This window comes from Salvelinus namaycush, unplaced genomic scaffold (assembly GCF_016432855.1).
Source record: "Salvelinus namaycush isolate Seneca unplaced genomic scaffold, SaNama_1.0 Scaffold709, whole genome shotgun sequence".
In the NCBI taxonomy this organism is placed as follows: domain Eukaryota; kingdom Metazoa; phylum Chordata; class Actinopteri; order Salmoniformes; family Salmonidae; genus Salvelinus; species Salvelinus namaycush.
The window spans coordinates 13,163-35,916 of record NW_024061430.1 but is presented as its reverse complement, the minus strand read 5'-3'; the positions used below and the strand labels follow the sequence as shown (position 1 = coordinate 35,916).

At 45.1% G+C, this 22,754-nt stretch overlaps 3 protein-coding genes across 3 annotated transcripts in view; 1 reads left to right on the top strand and 2 right to left on the bottom strand.

Annotated features, from left to right (window-relative positions):
- tmprss13b (transmembrane serine protease 13b) overlaps positions 1-11,167 on the bottom strand; it is a 33,935-nt gene extending 22,768 nt beyond the window's left edge. The window contains exons 1-2 of the mRNA XM_038987375.1: positions 11,143-11,167; positions 10,755-10,774 (exon numbers count right to left, since the gene is read on the bottom strand). Of these exons, the coding sequence (XP_038843303.1) occupies positions 10,755-10,774; positions 11,143-11,167 (45 nt within the window). The remainder of the gene's footprint in view (positions 1-10,754; positions 10,775-11,142) is intronic.
- On the top strand, positions 11,166-15,483 carry tmprss4b (transmembrane serine protease 4b). Its single transcript, XM_038987374.1, has 10 exons — positions 11,166-11,295; positions 11,481-11,633; positions 12,349-12,475; positions 12,763-12,806; positions 12,949-13,111; positions 13,228-13,394; positions 13,719-13,814; positions 14,878-15,020; positions 15,160-15,309; positions 15,472-15,483. The coding sequence occupies exons 1-10, from the start codon at positions 11,166-11,168 to the stop codon at positions 15,481-15,483; spliced, it is 1,185 nt and encodes a 394-aa protein (XP_038843302.1).
- Positions 15,484-20,665: 5,182 nt separating this feature from the next.
- On the bottom strand, positions 20,666-21,921 carry LOC120042533 (sodium channel subunit beta-4-like; the record flags this gene model as incomplete). Its single annotated transcript, XM_038987372.1, has 4 exons — positions 20,666-20,762; positions 20,948-21,077; positions 21,285-21,507; positions 21,758-21,921. Coding segments are annotated over 4 exons (614 nt in total), but the record flags the coding sequence as incomplete, so codon positions are not given.
- Between the last annotated feature and the right edge of the window lie 833 nt (positions 21,922-22,754).

Here is a 22,754-nt window from a genome sequence, read left to right as displayed (position 1 = left end):
TCTTTGTAGAACCGGACCGCGGATCGTTGCCGGAGGCTCCGGACTGGGGACCGTCGCCGGAGGCCCCGGATTGGGGACCGTCGCCGGAGGCCCCGGACTGGGGATCACCGCCGGAGGCTCCGGACTGTGGCCAGTCGTTGGAGGTTCCGGACTGTGGCCCGTCGTTGGAGGTTCCGGACTGTGAAACGTCGCCGGAAGCTCTGGACTGGGTACTGTCGCCGGAAGCTCTGGACTGGGAACTGTCGCCGGAAGCTCTGGACTGGGAACTGTCGCCGGAAGCTCTGGACTGGGAACTGTCGCCGGAAGCTCTGGACTGGGAACTGTCGCCGGAAGCTCTGGACTGTGGAGGCGCACTGGAGGCTTGATGCGTGGTGCCGGAACTGGTGGCACCAGGCTGAGGACACGCACCTCAGGGCGAGTGCGGGGAAGAGGCACAGGCCGTACTGAACTGTGGAATCGCACTGGAGGCCTGATGCGTGGTGCCGACACTGGTGGTACCGGGCTGATGACACGCACCTCAGGGCGAGTGCGGAGAGGAGGCACAGGACGTACTGGACTGTGGAGGCGCACTGGAGGTCTGATGCGTAGAGCTGGCATAATGCGTCCTGGCTGGATGCTCACTTGAGCCCGGGAACGGCGGGCCGCTAGCACAGGACGCACTGGGCTGTGCAGACGCACCGGAGACACAGTACGCAGAGCCGATGCAGGATATCCTGGTCCAAGGAGGTGTACTGGAGACCAGGAGCGCTGAGCCAGCACCATCCGTCCTGGCTGGATGCCCATTCTAGCCCGGCAAATGCGAGGAGCTGGAATAGAGCGCACCGGGCTATGGATGCAAACTGGAGACACCGTGCGCATCTCTGCATAACACGGTGCCTGACCAGTTACACGCTCCCCACGGTAAGCACGAGGAGTTGGCTCAGGTCTCTAACCTGACTCAGCCAATCTCCTCGTGTGCCCCCCCCCCCAATTTTTTTTATTGGGGCTGCCTCTCGGGCTTCCGTGCTAACCGTGTCCCCTCGTATCGTTGCCATTCCTCCTGCGCTATCTCCACCTGCTTTCATGGTAGGCGATCCTCTCCTGCCAATATTTCCTCCCACGTCCAGGATCCTTTACCGTCCAAAATCTCGTCCCATGTCCATGATGTCTGCTCCTTCTGAACACGCTGCTTGGTCCTTTTATGGTGGGTTCTTCTGTCACATTCGTCGTATGAATCGGACCAAGGCGCAGCGTGGTAGGCGTACATTCTTTATTTATTTAAAGAATGAACACTGAACAAACTAACCAAAATAACAAAACGACACGTGAAGCTATACAAAACGAGTGCTGACAGGCAACTACACATAGACAAGAACACCAAAGGGAAAATGGCTACCTAAATATGATCCCCAATCAGAGACAATGATAAACAGCTGCCTCTGATTGGGAACCATATCAGGCCACCATAGACATACAAATCACCTAGACCTACAAAAACCCTAGACATACAAAAAACCCTAGACAATACAAAAACTAACATGCCCACCCTAGTCACACCCTGACCTAACCAAAATTTAAAGAAAACAGAGATATCTCAGGTCAGGGCGTGGCAGTATGACTATGAGTGGGGCATGGCAGTATGACTATGAGTGGGGTGTGTGTGTGTGTGTGTGTGTGTGTGTACCAGATTGTCCACTGTGTTTGGATAGCTCTGACAAATGTATTGTTTTTACCAGACAAAAGTTTGTACACACCTACTCATTCAAGCATTTTTCTTTATTTTTACTATTTTCTACATTGTAGAATATTAGTGAAGACATCATGTAGTAACTAAAAAAGTGTTAAACAAATCAAAATATATTTTATATTCTTCAAAGTAGCCACCCTTTGCCTTGATGACAGCTTCGCACACTCATGGCATTCTCTCAACCAGTTTCATGAGGTAGTCACCTGGAACACATGTGCCTTGTTAAAAGTTCATTTGTGGAATCTCTGTCCGTTCCCTGTGCTTCAGTGTCTCCGCCTGAATCTAAAGTCCATTCACACTACAGGCACTGGTATCCAATCCTCTGTCCCTCCCTCCACCTTTTCTCTTCAATGCTGGCCAAACTGGTTCCATCATGGAAAGTAGGTGACATGATTTGTGATACATGCACAGCCAGCAGAAACACGCTAATTAAGCTTTTTTTAATGTTGTTTTCTAAAGAGATAATTTCAATGACTAAAAACAATTACAATATCGTAGGTTATCTATGAAGATTAAACAAAATTCACTGTAAGATAAAAAAAAAATTGTTTTATTTAAAGTTTATTTGGGTAAGAACAAGTACAAATTGAACAAACAATCATCCTAAGCACAATAGTGTTTCTAGGCTACTATAGACATACAGTACCTATTGTGGTACATAATATTAATGTGTTCAGAAATACATATGTCTGCCAAACTAAATAGTACAAACTCATTAAACTGAAATACTGCTACCAGAAGAAAGCTTGAAGGGATTCTCAGACTTGAGTATAATGTTGTAATTACATCATTATCAGTACAGAGATCAGACTGACTGAATAGAATAATACATATAGGTTTGGAAATGTTCCAACCCTCATACAGGACACACAACCATTTTTACCTTTACCAATGACGCCACAACTATAAAGCTGTTTTGAGTATCCTCCCCAAATGAAATAAGAAATGTTTGCTATCATGAATCTGAAATAGCTAAAATGGGTGCTGTCAACAATACCCCAGCACAGACAATTCAACGTCCATTCCACGTTGGTTCAATGTAATTTCACTGAAATGAAGTGGAAACAACGTTGATTGAACCAGTATGTGCCCGGTGGGAAAGGTGCTATAGGAGGGTGACTTGTACACACAATGACTGAACTACATTCCTTTTGGTTACATAAACAAAACCAGAAATGTCCCAACTGTGGATGTTTTTGAGAGTAGAACAATTACTATCACTTCTTAATCCAAAACATTAATGCAAATACACCTTTCCTGATGAGAATAACAAACAAACTATGTTTTGCTTTCAGTGGATATATTTTTTTTTATCAAACAAATAACTCCACTTCTGTTTTCCTTATCCTTATGACAACAAAGGAGTGGCATTTTTGCTCAATGGAATTACAAGGCAGGAGCAGATTTTACTGGTGCCTTGCCAGAGACAATTTCTGTGGACAGAAAGAAAGAAGGAGGGTATGACTGTATGACTATGAGTGGGGTGTGTGTGTGTGTGTGTGTGTGTGTGTGTACCAGATTGTCCGCTGTGTTTGGATAGCTCTGACAAATATATTGTTTTTACGTATGTACAGTACCAGACAAAAGTTTGTATACACCTACTCATTCAAGCATTTTCTTTATTTTTACTATTTTCTACATTGTAGAATATTAGTGAAGACATCATGTAGTAACTAAAAAAAATGTTAAACAAATCAAAATATATTTTATATTCTTCAAAGTAGCCACACTTTGCCTTGATGACAGGGTCGCACACTCACGGCATTCTCTCAACCAGTTTCACCTGGAACACGTGTGCCTTTTTAAAAGTTCATTTGTGGAATTTCTTTCCTTCCTAATGCGTTTGAGCCAATCAGTTGTGTTGTGACAAGGTAGGGGTGGTATACAGAAGATAGCCCTATTTGGAAAAAGGCCAAGTCCATATTATGGCAAGAACAGCTCAAATAAGCAAAGAGAAACGACAGTCCATCATTACTTTAAGACATGAAGGTCAGTCAAGACATGAAGGTCAGAACTTTGAAAGTTTCTTCAAGTGCAGCTGCAAAAACCATCAAGCGCTATGATGAAACTGACTCTCATGAGGACCGCCACAGGAAAGGAAGACCCAGAGTTACCTCTGGTGCAGAGGATAAGATCAGTAGAGTTACACAGAGCTGCTTCACAGAGTTCAAGTAACAGACACATCTCAACATCAACTATTCAGAAGAGACTACATGAATCAGGCCGTCATGGCTGAATTGCTGCAAAGAAACCACTACTAAAGAACACCAGTAAGAAGAAGAGACTTGCTTGGGCCAAGAAACACGAGCAATGGACATTAGACCGGTGGAAATCTGTCCTTTGGTCCAACCGCTGTGGGTTCCGCTGTGGGTGTTTGGTTCTAACCGCTTTGTCTTTGTGAGATGCAGAGTAGGTGAACAGATGATCTCCGCATGTGTGGTTCCCACCGTGAAGCATGGAGGAGGAGGTGTGATGGTGCTTTGCTGGTGACACTAGTGATTTATTTAGAATTCCAGACACACTTAACCAGCATGGCTACCACAGTATTCTGCAGCGATACGCCATCCCATCTGGTTTGCGCTTAGTGGGACTATCATTTGTTTTTCAACAAGACAATGTCCCAAAACACACCTCCAGGCTGTGTAAGGGCTATTTGACCAAGTAGAGTGATGGAGTGCTGCATCAGATGACCTGGTCTTCACAATCACCAACCGAGAACGTGGATCTTTGTCAGGCCAGTGGAATGAAGGGAAGCAAGCATTGGACTAACAACTAGATACACATCATCTCTCTTTCTCTCTCTCTCGGTGCTGACCTGTTGCACCCTCTATAACCACTGTGACTATTATTTGACCCTGCTGGTAATCTATGAACGTTTGAACATGTTAATGGTCATGTACTCTTATAATCTCCACCTCCACTCATCTATGAACATTTGAACATCTTGGCCATGTTCTGTTATAATCTCCACCCGGCACAACCAGACAAGGACTGGCCACCCCTCATAGCCTGGTTCCTCTCTAGGTTTCTTCCTAGGTTCCAGCCATTCTAGGGAGTTTTTCCTAGCCACCGTGCTTCTACATCTGCATTGCTTGCTGTTTGTGATTTTAGACTGGGCTTCTGTATAAGCACTTTGTGACATCTGCTGATGTAAAAAGGGCATTATAAATTAATTTGAATGATTGATTGATTTCTCTCAGAGAAAGAACAGCCCATTGGAAAGGGGGGAGGAAAATGGCAGTTACAGTGCCTTCGGAAAGTATTCAGACCACTTGACTTTTTCCACATTTTGTTACGTTACAGCCTTATTGTAAAATAGATTAAATAAAAACATTTCCTCAGCAATCTACTCACAATACCCCATAATGACAAAGAGAATATATATATTTATTTAAAATATATATATATTTTAACCTTTATTTAACTAGGCAAGTCCGTTAAGAACAAATTCTTATTTACAATGACGGCCTACACCGGCCAAACCCGGACGACGCTGGGCCAACTGTGCGCCGCCCTATGGGACTCCCAATCACTCCCGGTTGTGATACAGCCTGGATTCGAACCAGTGTCTGTAGTGATGCCTCAAGCACTGAGATGCAGTGCCTTAGACTGCTGCGCCATAAGTATTCAGACCCTTTGCTATGAGACTCGAAATTGAGCTCAGGTGCATCCTGTTTCTATTGATCATCCTTGATATGTTTCTACAACTTCATCGGAGTCCACCTGTGGTAAATTCAATTGATTGGACATGATTTTGAAAAGGCACACACCTGTCTATATAAGGTCCCACAGTTGACAGTGCATGTCAGAGCAAAAACCAAGCCATGAGGTTGAAGGAATTGTCCGTAGAGCTCCGAGACAGGATTGTTTCGAGGCACAGATCTGGGGAAGGGTACCAAAACATTTCTGCAGCATTGAAGGTCCCCAAGAACACAGTGGCCATCATTTTTAAATGGAAGAAGTTTGGAACCATCAAGACACTTCCTAGAGCTGGCCACCCGGCCAAACTGAGCAATCGGGGGAGAAGGGCCTTGGTCAGGGAGGTGACTAAGAACCTGATGGTCACTCTGGCAGAGCTCCAGAGTTCCTCTGTGGAGATGGGAGAACCTTTCAGAAGGACAACCATCTTTGCAGCACTCCACCAATCAGGCCTTTATGGTAGAGTGGCCAGGAGGAAGCCACTCCTCAGTAAAAGGCACATGACAGCCAGCTTGGAGTTTGGTCTGATGAAACCAAGATTGAACTCTTTGGCCTGAATGCCAAGCGTCACGTCTGGAGGAAACCTGGCACCATCCCTACGGTGGCAGCATCATGCTGTGGGGATGTTTTTCAGCAGCAGGATCTGGAAGACTAGTCAGGATCGAGGCAAAGATGAACGAAGCAAAGTGCTGAGATACTTGATGAAAACCTGCTCCAGAAGGTTCACCTTCCAACAGGAAAATGACCCTAAGCACACAGCCAAGACAACACAGGAGTGGCTTCGGGACAAGTCTCTGAATGTCCTTGAGTGGCCCAGCCAGAGCCTGGACTTGAACATCTCTAGAGAGACCTGAAAATAGCTGTGCAGCAACGCTCCCCATCCAACCTGAGAGTGCTTGAGAAGATCTGCAGAGAAGAATGGGAGAAACTCCCCAAATACAGGTGTGCCACGCTTGTAGGATCATACCCAAGAAGACTCAAGGCTGTAATCACTGCCAAAGGTGCTTCAACAAAGTACTGAGTTTTTGCGTTGTCATTGTGCTGTATTGTGTGTAGATTGATGAGGGGAAAACATAAGGCTGTAACCTAACAAAATGTGGAAAGGCGTCTGAATACTTTCCGGACACTGTAAATACACTAGGTGGGTCTACAGTTCTCATTCGGGGGGAGAAGGAGTAGGACCAGATACAGGTTCTCCTGTGTCTCTACAGGAGTTATCTAACGTAGCGAGCGTAGAAAGACGCTTGAGCGAAGTCACTACTTCTGTTTTCAGGGCAAACGGAAGTTAGGTTGAAAATACTGCATCCCTGAAAACCAGAAACATCCACTTTTTGCCAACACCGCTAAGGGTGCTACAGGAGCTGCTACCTACACAGGCCTTCAGAGGGGTTGGGGCTACAGTGGAGCGTAGGAAGGATGTTGATGAGTAAGCTACTGTACATGTGGGCTTGACTCTGCTCCTCTAGGGCCAGGAGGACTCCACTGGGTTATAACCACACAGTCTGCATTGTACAGTACGTTTATGAGCACATACAAGGTTCTCCTTTTTTGTCTTGGGCTGCTGTCTGATAAATCTATGTTGACAGGTGAATTACAGCCTTTTGACAACCCTGTCAGAGCATAAATCAAGTAGTAAATTGAAAGAGAAATACTCTAAAATAAACAAATAATTAAGACAATGATGGTATATACTGAGTAATATATAGTAAGCACATTTACAGTAAGCACATGAACCAGAGAAGGCTGGTGGGAGGAGCTATAGGAGGATGGGCTCATTGTAATGGCTGGAGTGGAATTAATGGGAAAATGAAGGCAGTTTATATAATTTTAAAAACATTACAATACATTCACAGATTTCACAACACACGTTGTGCCCTCAGGCCCCTACTCCACCACTACCACATATCTACAGTACAAAATCCACGTGTGTGTATAGTGCGTATATTATTGTGTGTGTGTGCGCATGTGTCTGTGCCTATGTTTGTGTTGCTTCACAGTCCCCACTGTTCCATAAGGTGTATTTTTATCTGTTTTTTAAATCAAAATGTATTGCTTGCATCAGTTACTTGATGTGGAATAGAGTTCCATGTAGTCCTGGCTCTATGTAGTACTGTGTGCCTCCCATAGTCTGTTCTGGACTTGGGGACTGTGAAGAGAACTCTTGTGGCATGTCTTATGGGGTATGCCTGGGTGTCCGAGCTGTGCGCCAGTAGTTCAGACAGACAGCTCGGTGCATTCAACATGTCAATACCTCTCATAAATACAAGTGGTGATGAAGTCAATCTCTCCGACACTTTGAGCCAGGAGAGATTGACGTGCATATTATTAATGTTAGCTCTCTGTGTACATCCAAGGGCCAGTTGCCCTGCCCTGTTCTGAGCCAATTGCAATTTTCCTACGTCTCTTTGTAGCACTTGTCCACACGACTGAACGGTAGTCCAGGTGCGACAAAACTAGGGCCTGTAGGACCTGTCTTGTTGATAGTGCTGTTAAGAAGGCAGAATAACACTTTATTATGGACAGACTTCTACCCGTCTTAGCTACTGTTGTATTAATATGTTTTGATCATGACCTCAACTTGCTCAATGTCCACATTATTCATTACAATATTTAGTTAAGGTTTAGTGAATGATTTATCCCAAATACAATGCTTTTAGTTTCAGAAATATTTAGGACTAACTTAATCCTTGCCACCCACTCTGAAACTAACTGCAGCTCTTTGTTAAGTGTTGCAGTCATTTCAGTCGCTGTAGTAGCTGATGTGTACAGTAAGTGTACAGTAAGTGCTGTGCTTGTTCAATGTCCTTCCCTATAAGCATGCTGAAAGTTTGTTGTCCGTTTGTTTACTGTAAAATAGCATTGTAGCCAACACCATTTTTTCCAAAAGTTTACTAAGGGTTGGTAACAGGCCGATTGGTCGGCTATTTGAGCCAGTAGTGGAATGACTTTTGCATATGGAGACCACATGTTCGACTGTTCCATTACTTCCATTCCCGCCATTACAATGAGCCCGTCCTCCTATAGCTCCCTCCCACCAGCCTCCTCTGACATACCCCTGTTCCACCACATCCCCTCATTATGTACAGTCGTGGCCAAAAGAGAATGACACAAATATACATTTTCACAAAGTCTGCTGCCTCAGTTTGTATGATGGCAATTTGCATATACTCCAGAATGTTATGAAGAGTGATCAGATGAAGTGCAAAGTCCCTCTTTGCCATGCAAATGAACTGAATCCCCCAAAAAACATTTCCACAGCATTTCAGCCCTGCCACAAAAGGACCAGCTGACATCATGTCAGTGATTCTCTCGTTAACACAGGTGTGAGGGTTGACGAGGACAAGGCTGGAGATCACTCTGTCATGCTGATTGAGTCCGAATAACAGACTGGAAGCTTCAAAAGGAGGGTGGTGCTTGGAATCATTGTTCTTCCTCTGTCAACCATGGTTACCTGCAAGGAAACACATGCCGTCATCATTGCTTTGCACAAAAAGGGCTTCACAGGCAAGGATATTGCTGCCAGTAAGATTTCACCTAAATCAACCGTTTATCAGATCATCAAGAACTTCAAGGAAAGCGGTTCAATTGTTGTGAAGAAGGCTTCAGGGCGCCCAAGAAAGTCCAGCAAGCGCCAGGACCGTCTCCTAAAGTTGATTCAGCTGCGGGATCGGGGCACCACCAGTACAGAGCTTGCTCAGAAATGGCAGCAGGCAGGTGTGAGTGCATCTGCACGCACAGTGAGGCGAAGACTTTTGGAGGATGGCCTGGTGTCAAGAAGGGCAGCATAGAAGCCACTTCTCTCCAGGAAAAACATCAGGGACAGACTGATATTCTGAAAAAGGTACAGGGATTGGACTGCTGAGGACTGGGGTAAAGTCATTTTCTCTGATCAATCCCCTTTCCAATTGTTTGGGGCATCCGGAAAAAAGCTTGTCCGGAGAAGACAAGGTGAGCGCTACCATCAGTCCTGTGTCATGCCAACAGTAAAGCATCCTGAGGCCATTCGTGTGGGGCTGCTTCTCAGCCAAGGGAGTGGGCTCACTCACAATTTTGCCTAAGAACACAGCCATGAATAAAGAATGGTACCAACTTCTCCCAACCATCCAGGAACAGTTTGGTGACTAAGAATGCCTTTTCCAGCATGATGGAGCACCTTGCCATTAGGCAAAAGTGATAACTAAATGGCTCGGGGAACAAAACATCGATATTTTGGGTCCATGGCCAGGAAACTCCCCAGACCCTAATCCCATTGAGAACTTGTGGTCAATCCTCAAGAGGCGGGTGGACAAACAAAAACCAACTAATTCTGACAAACTCCAAGCATTGATTATGCAAGAATGGGCTGCCATCAGTCAGGATGTGGCCCAGAAGTTAATTGACAGCATGCCAAGGCGGATTGCAGAGGTCTTGAAAAAGAAGGGTCAACACTGCAAATATTGACTCTTTGCATCAACTTCATGTAGTTGTCAATAAAAGCCTGACACTTATGAAATACTTGTAATTATACTTCAGTATTCCATAGTAACATCTGACAAAAATATCTAAAGACACTGAAGCAGCAAACTTTGTGGAAATTAATATTTGTGTCATTCTCAGAACAATTGGCCATGACTGTACTGTCTGTTTGTTTGTCAGAATCCAGACAATTTACAGTTGGTGATGCACTCACATAGATCAGTCAATAAAATGTACAGTAGTTTACTCATATGGGATATCTAGAATCATGACAGTAGAGATCAATAATGTCTTTTGACAACCATAGATGTCAAAAGTGATAGATAGACAGACAGTGCTGGGCCGGTAGTATCATCAAAGATGGTGGACAAGGGAAAAGTCTAATGCTTGGGATGTCCCACCTCTGATGTCACCCGATTAAATTTGACATTGAAAATTGTGAATGTAAGGGTTAAGTTTAGGGTAGTGACTTCCCAAGGATCACAGATAGCACTGAGCATAAATGTAGGCTCTTTACCTTAGACAAAAACGGTCACAGTTCCAGTCTGCTTAATTAAGGGGTGGCTCTCCCATAGGCACCAATGATTTAGCAGCTGGGTCTGGTCTTCTTAGTAGTTCATTGACTGTATATGAACCAGAAAAAAGGAGCGAGTGAGACGTCTCTAGCTTCCTCTTCCGTCTCTGGTATTATCCCAGCCAGGGCCAAAAACAGCCTGATTCCACTAATCACATCACCTCCTCACACCAAACCAATTAGCTTAATTAGCAAAGATCCTGCCCCACCTGCTGATTGGTCATTAGGGCACAGGAAGTGCTTGTTAGAGTAATGGCATTGTGGCATCTGTCTGTTTCTAGAGCTTGGCAGAAGCCTTACCTGATTTTTCCTGAGAGCAGCTGATAGACAGGACAGCCTGGTGGGCACACTGGTAAGATATGAGACAGGGACATACCTTTCGCTCTACAAGTGTATATCATTATACATTTAGATTTGCACAAATGTTTGCGGTTCAGATGCTGTTCATTTTGTTGATCTCTCTTCTCCTCCCTTTTAGATTCACACACACACACACACACTGCTGTTCGGAGCATCAAGCACAAGCCCACACATCTAGACCTGTCTCGAGGTGAGTTAAAACAGATTGCTGTATATCACCTGGAGAACCACATCATACTGTAGCCTTTATTATTATTATTATTACTGCCAAAATGGGAGAGGAACTTGTTTAACACAACTCACATCTGACTACCTTAACTGTCCTCACCTCTCACACCGACAGCTCTGATCATGCCTCAACGCCAGAAGAGACAGGTTACAGTGGCCCGGAGGGACCAGGGGGCTAAGAAGAAGATGACCCTGATCACTGTGTGTTGTGTACTGGTCACACTTGGGATATTGGCAGTGGGTGCTTACTTCAGTATGTCCCTCCATCTCATGTCTGAACTTCAACTACCATTTAAAGCCTGGAGTTTCTCTAAAGCATATTCCTGTTGTAATGTAGCCTGTATTGTAGAGTTGCACCACTGTCAACCTTCGGATTGTCTTTTCCTCCTTCATCCTCTGTACCCCTCTCCATTCTATATCCACTCTCGTCTTCCCCAGTCTGGTGTCTTGTCGACAGCAAGTTCTTCTTCTGCTCCCAGTCATTGAAGTTCATCCCTGTGGCGATGGTGTGTGATGGGAAAGCAGACTGTGCTGGTGGAAAGGACGAGCTCACATGTGTGTCCAGCAAGCCGGCCAACGCCACCTTCCCAGGCAAGACCACCAGCACCACCCTCCATCTCGTCCATCTGTTTTCCCTTCCCTCTATCATCATCGTCTCATCTTACCATACCACTCTCTGATTCTTCTTTCTCTTAAAGGGGAAATCTGCAGTTGCTACATACATTTTTGGACTGAAATTAATGATTTGTACCCATTTATTGTTGAAGAATATAAATGATCAATGCCTCGTGCTTAGTTTAACTGTCGTATGGGAGAGTGGGGTAAGTTGAGCCATTTTATGTAGAATATTATAGTAAATACTACAGTATTATCCACAAACACTGTAGTAAATACTACAGTAATGTCTGCAAAAATACTACATTCATTTGTGTATACCCTGCCATTTCCCTTCCCCCATGTCTCAGTTTGTGCCAGCATAAGTGAGAAACCTGCACGTTAAGTACAGACCATATTGTGTTCCATACAGATGATAGGAAAAAGCAGAAGCTCTGAACTATCCATTCAGACAACAGTTCTACCCACAGTGCCTACAGGTTATGGAAAATGTTCTCTTATAGTATTCTCCAATAGGTTTCCTCATGGAGAAAGCCTTCACTTATATGTCAAATGTAATAAAACAACTGTAAATTAACAGTAAACTTGTAAATACTACAAGTCTGCAAAAACACTAGATGGGTGGGGAAAACACTTTTTTTTTTTTTACTGACGATTGCCCATTTAACTCCATCCTTGTCTCTCTCTCTAGTGCGGTTGGTGGGTGAGAGCATGGTGCTACAGGTGTTCAGGGTGGAGGCTGGGTGGAGCACTGTGTGTGCAGACGACTGGGGATTGAGCGACACCCGCAGTGCCTGTCAGCATCTGGGATACACACTGTAAGATGACAGCTCCGCACTCTTCTATTCAGTAAGATACATACAGTCTCATGCATCTCCTGTATATATCTGGCTACTGTTTGTCATCTACACCAGGAACCCTAAAAGCGATAGACTGGATATCACCAGCCTACACCACTCACTGGGAGAGTCCTTCAGTGCAGTAAGAGCAAGAACTAAGGGTCCCCTTCACACTGCACTCATCAACAGGTAGATGTTCTACTGGATGCTGTCCAGCCATCTGACTGTTTAGGTGTGACAAACTGACAATCCTCTCTGTTTCTCAGACAAACCTGCATCTCAGGCTCTGTGATAGCTCTATCCTGCTCAGGTAAATATTTAAAATGATCACCATCTACACACTTTCGCCACTACTCTATACTTCATGGTGCCCCCGAAAGAAATTGTTTGACTTTTGTATTAAGTTGGAAGTGCTTACCATATTGCTTGTCATCCCATGTGTGTCCCTCCAGACTGTGGGGATGCGGTGGGGCAAGACCGGGTGGTGGGAGGTTCTGACACCACCATAGAGGAGTGGCCGTGGCAGGCCAGCCTGCAGAAAGACAAGCAGCACGTCTGTGGAGGCTCCCTGGTCTCCCTCACCTGGCTTATCACCGCTGCACACTGCTTCAGTCGGTCAGCACACGCACTCAAAATTGTGTTTTACATTATTACGCTCTTTGCTGTCATAACATTTGTTTAATTTTGCATATGCAAATCAAATGCTGACTTTTTCTTTCACACACACCCAGTGATGGGAAGGATCTGAACCTCTGGCAAGTGGTGCTGGGTAGGACCCACCTGATGTCTACTGGTGGGATTTCTGTAGCAGCCATCATAATCAATAAAGATTACAATGGTTTCACTCACGACTATGACATCGCCATGCTGAAGCTCACCAGGCCTGTCACTACCGGAGGTACTGGACACCTCTCCAGCAGTTACTCAACTGTCCCAAAGTCCTTTACAGTAGCCTATAACCTTCATTGCTCAGCATGATGGATGGGAACATGTACACACACAGGAGGTTAACTTCCCATACTGTCCTCTAGTGTTATGAAGTTGAACTGCCAGGACTGTATTTCTGTCATTGAAGAATATAGAATATATTAGAACAGTGACAATTAATGTTTTGTCATACCTGTGGTATACGGTCTGGTATACCACAGCTTTCAGACAATCAGCATTCAGGGCTCAAACCACCTAGTTTTATAATTTTAAAAAATGTGTCTTGACTCTCCAGACACCCTCCGCCCAGTGTGCCTGCCACCCCACAGCCTGCCTCTGAAGGCAGGGGACCCCTTGGTGGTGACTGGCTGGGGCTTCCAGCAGGAGAAAGGTGAGACTGGACAGGGCTATCTGTACAGAGCAGAAGGCAGGTCTATAACCAAGCTTAATCATACAGGCCTCCCGGGTGGCGCAGTGGTCTAGGGCACTGCATCGCAGTGCTAACTGCGCCACCAGAGTCTCTGGGTTCGCGCCCAGGCTCTGTCGCAGCCGGCCGCGACCGGGAGGTCCGTGGGGCGACGCACAATTGGGCTAGCGTCGTCCGGGTTAGGGTGGGTTTGGCCGGTAGGGATATCCTTGTCTCATCGCGCTCCAGCGACTCCTGTGGCGGGCCGGGCGCAGTGCGCGCTAACCAAGGGGGCCAGGTGCACGGTGTTTCCTCCGACACATTGGTGCGGCTGGCTTCCGGGTTGGAGGCGCGCTGTGTTAAAGAAGCAGTGCGGCTAGGTTGGGTTGTGCTTCGGAGGACGCATGGCTTTCGACCTTCGTCTCTCCCGAGCCCGTACGGGAGTTGTAGCGATGAGACAAGATAGTAATTACTAGCGATTGGATACCACGAAAATTGGGGAGAAAAGGGGATAAAATAAAAAAAAGAAAAAAAAAAGCTTAATCATACATCCTATCTATATATATTTTTACATTTTAGTCATTTAACACTCTTATCCAGGGCGACTTACAGGAAGAACTAGTGTTGCTCGAGGGCACATTGACAGCTTGGAGATTTTAACCAGCAACCTTTCGGTTACTGGCCCAACACTCTTAACCACTAGGCTACCTACCACCATATTGTAGACCAAAGCCCCGACAATGGCAGAGCGTATACAAGTGCACACTTCCATGTCCGGCCATTGTCTCTGTTCAGCTTTCTTGTGTTCTTAGTGTAAGAGGCTACCTGTATCTCCTGAGCGGCAGTTAGCCTAGCGGTTGGGACAGTAACCGAAAGGTTTCTTGTTTGAATCCCTGAGCCGGCAAGGTGGAAAAAAGCTGCCATTTTGCCCTTGAGCAAGGCAGTTAATTGCTCCCCGGACCTCTGATTCAGAGGGGTTGGGTTAAATGTGGACACATTTCAGTTGAATGCATTGTTGTACAACTGACCAGGGTTTCCTCTTTCCCAGGTAAAATCTCCTCAATTCTGCAGAGTGCCACTGTGTCTCTGATTGACAGGAAGGTGTGCTCCCGCCCCTCCATCTACGGCCCCTCACTCACTCCCAGAATGCTGTGCGCAGGGAACATGGAGGGCAAAGTGGATGCGTGCCAGGTAGAGCTCCTCCACCAACACACACGCCTACAAAATGGCTGCTTTTAGTTTGCTAGACATCACACTGCCAATGCAGTCATACTTTGCATTTGTCTTCTAATGCCATTTATTTTGCTCTCACTCCCTCTTTCTCTCCCAGGGTGACAGTGGGGGTCCACTGGTGTTCCTATCCAAGTGTTGGCAGCTGGTGGGGGTGGTGAGCTGGGGGGTGGGCTGTGCCCGCCCGGGGAACCCTGGGGTCTACTGCAGCGTAGAGCAGCAACTCAACTGGATCTACTCCATCATGGAGGTGAGTGTCTGGCCACTATCACAGACCTCTCTAGGACTCAAAAGGGGGAGGGCAGGGCCAGATAATGTGATGGAAAACTGGTACCTCATTTTGATGCATTCCTACTTGTTATAGGTGTCTTTAAAATTCCTTACCTGATGATTTGTTTGTCCTATTTTTCAGATGTACTCCTAAAAATCCAGTTTCTCTCCGAGATGACTCTCTCTCAATGAGCGCTGAGTGAGTCTGGCAAACATTCACTCAAAGGACCAACACATCCTACTGACCTGTGACTGAATACTGCGCTGTGAATGTTTACCTTTTTATTATTTTATACTCCCTTTGAGAGATGTAAGTACTGTATGAGATTTTTGTATGTATTTTAATAAATTTGATTTTTGTAAAGGGTTGTGATTTGATAATATTGTCAATTTTTTTGACAGCCAACAAATGACAACATGGTTTTATTTAAACGTTTATTGGATCCTGGTGGCTTTTATAATAAAGAATATAGCTGATATGCATGGTGGAGAGATTACATGGGGGGGCATCATTTGAGAGGGAGTAAAGGGAAATGAATGTACATTTGTGTTAGTTGGAATAGCAATGTGGGACCAAGGTGTCAGTAATGTCTGGCGACATTATAGATTCACAAACATTCTGTTGTCAAAAGTGCAATAATGGATGACAGAGGTCACTATTTCAGCAACTCTGCTACTACAACGTGGTACAACAGTGTTCTCAATTTCCAAACTACAAAGATTGAACATTCGTATTGCTTCATCCATCCAGTTCTTTTCAGTACAGTCGTCAGCGTACAGGGAAGACAGTTGGTACTGCTACAGTACTGTGTAAGGGCATTTCAACAGGACATGTGAGTCACTTTCACAGTTATGCTTTAAGTACGTTAAGAGGTAATACATGTAAAATTTCCACCTGCAACTAGCGCCCAATGTCAATTACATGCCTGTAGTAGCAACGGAATAGAAATTCACAATAAAACCTACTTATACTTATTAGAATTCTGCATGAAGCTGCAAATTAGTTTTGTACAACTTCCTGTATCACGATTGTTTCTCGTTTGAGGTTGACAATAGCAAAAACATTAGCAATACAGAACGCATTCACGTCCTGGCAACAATCTTTTTCGGATTGTGATAAGCTGTACTAAGCCATTTTTAAGCGTTTGTAAGCAGTCTCCTTATAAAACCACAAAGAAATGTAATTTATGGCTAAAATCTTGTTGCCCCTTTAAATTACATACTATATTGCATGTCTCCACAGGTTCTTCCTTTCAAGGATTTCTCACACTGCAGTACATCCCACAGACCTTTATGCTGAATAGATGAGCCATGGAAACCTGTGCACTATAAACCTGTTCCTCATCTTCCATAGATCAGCTCATCAGAACTCCATTTCCCATAACCTACTTTGATTACTGTTGCTCTTGTCATTTTTTTATTGCTCACATCACAGTAAAAACTCAATGGTGTATTGGAATCCTGCAGTAGCTATAGTCATGTGCTGTAATGTCTGGGCAGCGTTGTGAAAGATCCCATTGGGAGAACTGGAGCAGTCTGTCCTACAGTACATGCATGTCTTCTGCTCAGTAGTGGTGTTTGCATAGTATCACTGTTCTCTTAGGAGTGTGAGTCAGCCAGGGATTCAGTGCCACAAGCTCAAATCCGTGTCCTACCAGAGATAGTACATTTACTACTGTCTATGATCTAACCGTGCCGTCTATCTGTTCTCATCTAAGACACCTGAGGTCATTCAACTTTACCCTCATGTTAAATATACAGCTATTTAGGTTCATTCACTCACCGCTCCACATCTCTGTGGTTTACATACATGTCTAGCACATCTCTAAAGTAAATCTACATCTCTAAGGTAAAGTTCCCAAAAGACCCTCCTGCTATTGCAACAAGCCAGTGCATTTATTTGAAGGGCTATGCTATTGGAACAGCAATACTGGGGCTTGTCCATATCAGAAACTGCTTCAGTGATTGAGGGAGGTATATTATGTTTATACAATGACATGCAGCAAGGTCCTAGACAATGGACATAGACATGAAGTTCTCCCCTGAACACGCATGTTTTCCCACACACTGGAGGTATTTTGAAAACAAGACATTCAGCGTCTTAAACGTGCCACTATTGGATATATGCCATAGCAGTTCAATAGCGATTGATTTCCATAGTAACTTAGGAACCCCATGAAAGGAGTCCATTCCTGATCAGATGTGGGTTTCTCAGGGTTATCCCAGTTTGGCACAATAAATGGTCTGAATATGGGATATTAGTTGTGTGTCTATTCTACATTGTCCAGTAAAGATCTGTCCCCGTCTATCACTCTACCTGCAACATAACTGCTGCCCCATGCATCTCTTTATGGTGTAGTTAGTGGAGGTATCCGTAATGACTGTAGATGAGGGATATCTGTTTTCCGCACATGGTGAATTTGTGTTGAATCATGAGCCATGAATGAACCATCATAAATTCCGCTGCGCTGCAGCACGTGAGTACTTATTGCAGTGTGTAAAAACATTGGTCTGTGTAAATGTGTTCAGAACAACAAAGAGACAGCTATTTGTAAGTGGACATACAATAGGAATGTGGGGTGTGTTTCTGTCTGATACAAAATCATGTTCAAGCCAGTGAACCCACTACCTAATAGTTTACAGTGCATAGCCTTGCCAACCACTGGATGTGGTGAGGGTTGGCATGATATGAGCGGATTTGGAACCAGCTTCAAAGCAGAACTAAACACATTACATGTGGTTAAATCTGGTATTCCAGAAAAGAACACGAGAGAGTACATTTCTATTGTCAAGCATTGTGTCTCTACATCTGCCTTGGGGTTTCACATGCTTATAAACGCATTAAGGTTCTTTTTCTTAAAAGCAGCATTATTTGAGGTTTATTCCTTTTTCTAGGGGGTTGGTTAAGGGATTGTCTATCATTTCATTCATCAGCTTGTAGTATTATTCCTTTGCGTTTTGCTGCATTTGGTAAATGGTTATGCAGTATTTAGTCTTCCTACCAGCAGAGGAAGATAGAAGCGCTAACAGGCACCAGTGTTTTATATCAAGCAAAGAAAATGTATTATGTTCTGAACTGGATCCTTTCTCACTCCTCACCGGAGCAAAACCCTTTAGAGACCCTAGTTTCTAAATACACTGCTCAAAAAAATAAAGGGAACACTTAAACAACACAATGTAACTCCAAGTCAATCACACTTCTGTGAAATCAAACTGTCCACTTAGGAAGCAACACTGATTGACAATACATTTCACATGCTGTTGTGCAAATGGAATAGACAAAAGGTGGAAATTATAGGCAATTAGCAAGACACCCCCAATAAAGGAGTGATTCTGCAGGTGGTGACCACAGACCACTTCTCAGTTCCTATGCTTCCTGGCTGATGTTTTGGTCACTTTTGAATGCTGGCGATGCTTTCACTCTAGTGGTAGCATGAGACGGAGTCTACAACCCACACAAGTGGCTCAGGTAGTGCAGCTCATCCAGGATGGCACATCAATGCGAGCTGTGGCAAGAAGGTTTGCTGTGTCTGTCAGCGTAGTGTCCAGAGCATGGAGGCGCTACCAGGAGACAGGCCAGTACATCAGGAGACGTGGAGGAGGCCGTAGGAGGGCAACAACCCAGCAGCAGGACCGCTACCTCCGCCTTTGTGCAAGGAGGAGCACTGCCAGAGCCCTGCAGAATGACCTCCAGCAGGCCACAAATGTGCATGTGTCTGCTCAAACGGTCAGAAACAGACTCCATGAGGGTGGTATGAGGGCCCGACGTCCACAGGTGGGGGTTGTGCTTACAGCCCAACACCGTGCAGGACGTTTGGCATTTGCCAGAGAACACCAAGATTGGCAAATTCGCCACTGGCGCCCTGTGCTCTTCACAGATGAAAGCAGGTTCACACTGAGCACATGAGCACATGTGACAGACGTGACAGAGTCTGGAGACGCCGTGGAGAACGTTCTGCTGCCTGCAACATCCTCCAGCATGACCGGTTTGGCGGTGGGTCAGTCATGGTGTGGGGTGGCATTTCTTTGTGGGGCCGCACAGCCCTCCATGTGCTCGCCAGAGGAAGCCTGACTGCCATTAGGTACCGAGATGAGATCCTCAGAGCCCTTGTGAGACCATATGCTGACACATGCACATTTGTGGCCTGCTGGAGGTCATTTTGCAGGGCTCTGGCAGTGCTCCTCCTTGCACAAAGGCGGAGGTAGCGGTCCTGCTGCTGGGTTGTTGCCCTCCTACGGCCTCCTCCACGTCTCCTGATGTACTGGCCTGTCTCCTGGTAGCGCCTCCATGCTCTGGACACTACGCTGACAGACACAGCAAACCTTCTTGCCACAGCTCGCATTGATGTGCCATCCTGGATGAGCTGCACTACCTAAGCCACTTGTGTGGGTTGTAGACTCCGTCTCATGCTACCACTAGAGTGAAAGCACCGCCAGCATTCAAAAGTGACCAAAACATCAGCCAGGAAGCATAGGAACTGAGAAGTGGTCTGTGGTCACCACCTGCAGAATCACTCCTTTATTGGGGGTGTCTTGCTAATTGCCTATAATTTCCACCTTTTGTCTATTCCATTTGCACAACAGCATGTGAAATGTATTGTCAATCAGTGTTGCTTCCTAAGTGGACAGTTTGATTTCACAGAAGTGTGATTGACTTGGAGTTACATTGTGTTGTTTAAGTGTTCCCTTTATTTTTTTGAGCAGTGTATGATACAACAGGGTTAATGAATTACTTTTGGAATAGCAGAGTTAATATTTTTTTCCAAACAGCACTAAACTAAACTTGATGCAAATCATTGGTATTATGCAATAGGACTGAAGCTGGATCTGAAGTGGCATAATGCCACTGGAGATTGAATTAAACTGTGAATAATATCCCATATATTTTCTACAAACACAACATTTGATGTTGTAGACAGTTTCAGTTGAACCCAGGGCAGTGGAGTTGGTTGGTGAAGAGAGGAGCAGGATGCAGCACAGTTTAAACAGCATTATTACATAGCATTATTACATAGCATTATTCCCCGTCTTAAGCATATATTTTCTTTTTAATATCATATGAAAAACAGTCCGAGGTTCAGGTCTTAATAAAAAAAAAAAAGATATATCAACTTGAACGTATGGGGGCGGTTTCCCGGACACAGCCTAAGCTTATTGGACTAACAAACACTTTCAATGAAGACTCTCCATCAGACGTGCTTCTCAGTCCAAAAAACCTGCCCAAGAAACCTGCCCATGGAGTCACATGTCAATACACATGTTTATGCATAAAAATACAGTATATGCATAGATATAACTGTATATTTATATATGGATGTACATACATGCAAGTACTCTCATTTCTTCTTTGGTGTCAGTGGTTTTGAAGTTTTGGATCCTGAGACATTGTTTGTTTCATCAGCTGAGGAAGATTGTACTAGGCACTCGATCTTTCTGTGGACGGGAGGAGCAGAGGAGAGAGGAGGGTTAGAAGAGACACCTGTTTTTCCACGTAATTTTATCATTGTAGCCCGACTGTATTGATGCTTTACTACAGTTTGGGCGCACTGAGATGAGCTAAAGGTGTTTCTCTGTGTGGATGGCCAGTTGGTCTCCATGGCCCTATTTGTCTTACTCACTTCCTTTCCTCGATTTTGAAGAGAACGAAGAGGATGAAGTTCTTCACCAGCATGAAAGTCATCAGCAGGGCGATGGCTCCGCCCACTGCAGAAGCAATTATGATGGTGAGAGTGTTGTCCACCACTCGTACTGCCGAGAAGGAACCAGGGAGGGGAGAAGGTAGGCGCTGATCAGACAGATATTAGCTAACTACAGTGCATCGTCTACACAGCACAACACATCTAGACGTTGTTGCTCATGGTACCCGACTACCCGCCCAGCATTTCCAAGTTTAGCACCAGAACACCTGTACTGCCTGCCTGGAGTAAAGCAAAGAGAACGCTAGTTAATACTCACACTCGTCCACCACGACAAGGGTAAAGATAGCGCTGTGGTTCTTGCCCTTCTCTTTGGGGTTGCGTCCGAAGCAGGTGTACTGGCCCTCGTCCTCAAAGGTGATGTTCCATAGCAGGATGGAGATGTTGTTGTGATCACTGGTGCCGATAAACTCCACCCGCTCCCGGTAGATACTCACTGGATGAGGATCCATCCCGTCTGACGGAATCACTGACTCACAAACCTGAGAGGACCAGGCAGCCATCAATCATCTCACACACGCAATATCTGACCACAACTCCAATCAAAACACTCACATTAGAGATATCCCTTAGTGATGCAGAAAACTATTGGTCTACACCACCTAAATTACAACAGTTGAACATTTGACCTCCCCACAGCCCTGGCCCTATCTGTGTGACATCTGAGCTGACATGAATGACTGCAATTATGTGGCTGCTGTGTTTTAGTGGGCCAGGCCAGTTTTGACCCACCTTCTGCATAGTGCCGTTGTCATTGTACTGCCAGTTGAAGTAAAGGTTTTTGATGCCGATACAGCTGGCATAGGTGCAGGGTAGCAGCACAGTACTTCCGTTCAGCGCCTCCATGAATGGGACCTTCCCTGTGGACATCTCCAGACCCTGAGCAGACCACACACCTGGGAGGGAGGGAGGGAGAATCTATAAGGTAGTACACAATACTCCTGAGAAATCCAGAGAGGGAAAAGACAATACTATAGCTCATCCATTGACATAGAGCTTGTCAAAAACAATTGAGTGATAATCCCCTACCCCTCTAACCTATCCCTTCTTAACTGACCCTGAAAACTATCAGGCATTTGAAGACTATGTCTGACCTCAACAGAGGGTCAATATCATTTCTGCTTCTGACGTTCCCTTTGACCTTATCCCAGATAGTTACTGACAGAAAGATAGGAACATGAAACATCTGAACAATAACCCATTTTACCACTGAAACATACACGTAAGTTGACTATTGTACAGTGCATATTGTGCATATTGCAGTAAGATATGACAAGTATATACACTTCCATACATGCATTTGCATACACCCCCGCCACAAACACACACGCATGCACTCACACACACACACGTACAAACACTGTCTACCCAATTCACAGACCACACACACTTAGGTCTGCAGTAATGTTATGGTACAAACCCACAGACCTGACACAGTGAGATATAGGGTGAAGGAGAACAAGGGAAAGAGGGGGAATAAAATAGGAAGATTGAGATAGTCAGTCAGTCAGTCAGTCAGTCAGTCAGTCAGTCAGTCAGTCAGTCTGTCTGTCTGTCTGTCTGTCTGTCTGTCTGTCTGTCTGTCTGTCTGTCTGTCTGTCTGTCTGTCTGTCTGTCTGTCTGTCTGTCTGTCTGTCAGTCTGTCAGTCTGTCAGTCTGTCAGTCTGTCTGTCTGTCTGTCTGTCTGTCTGTCTGTCTGTCTGTCTGTCTGTCTGTCTGTCTGTCTGTC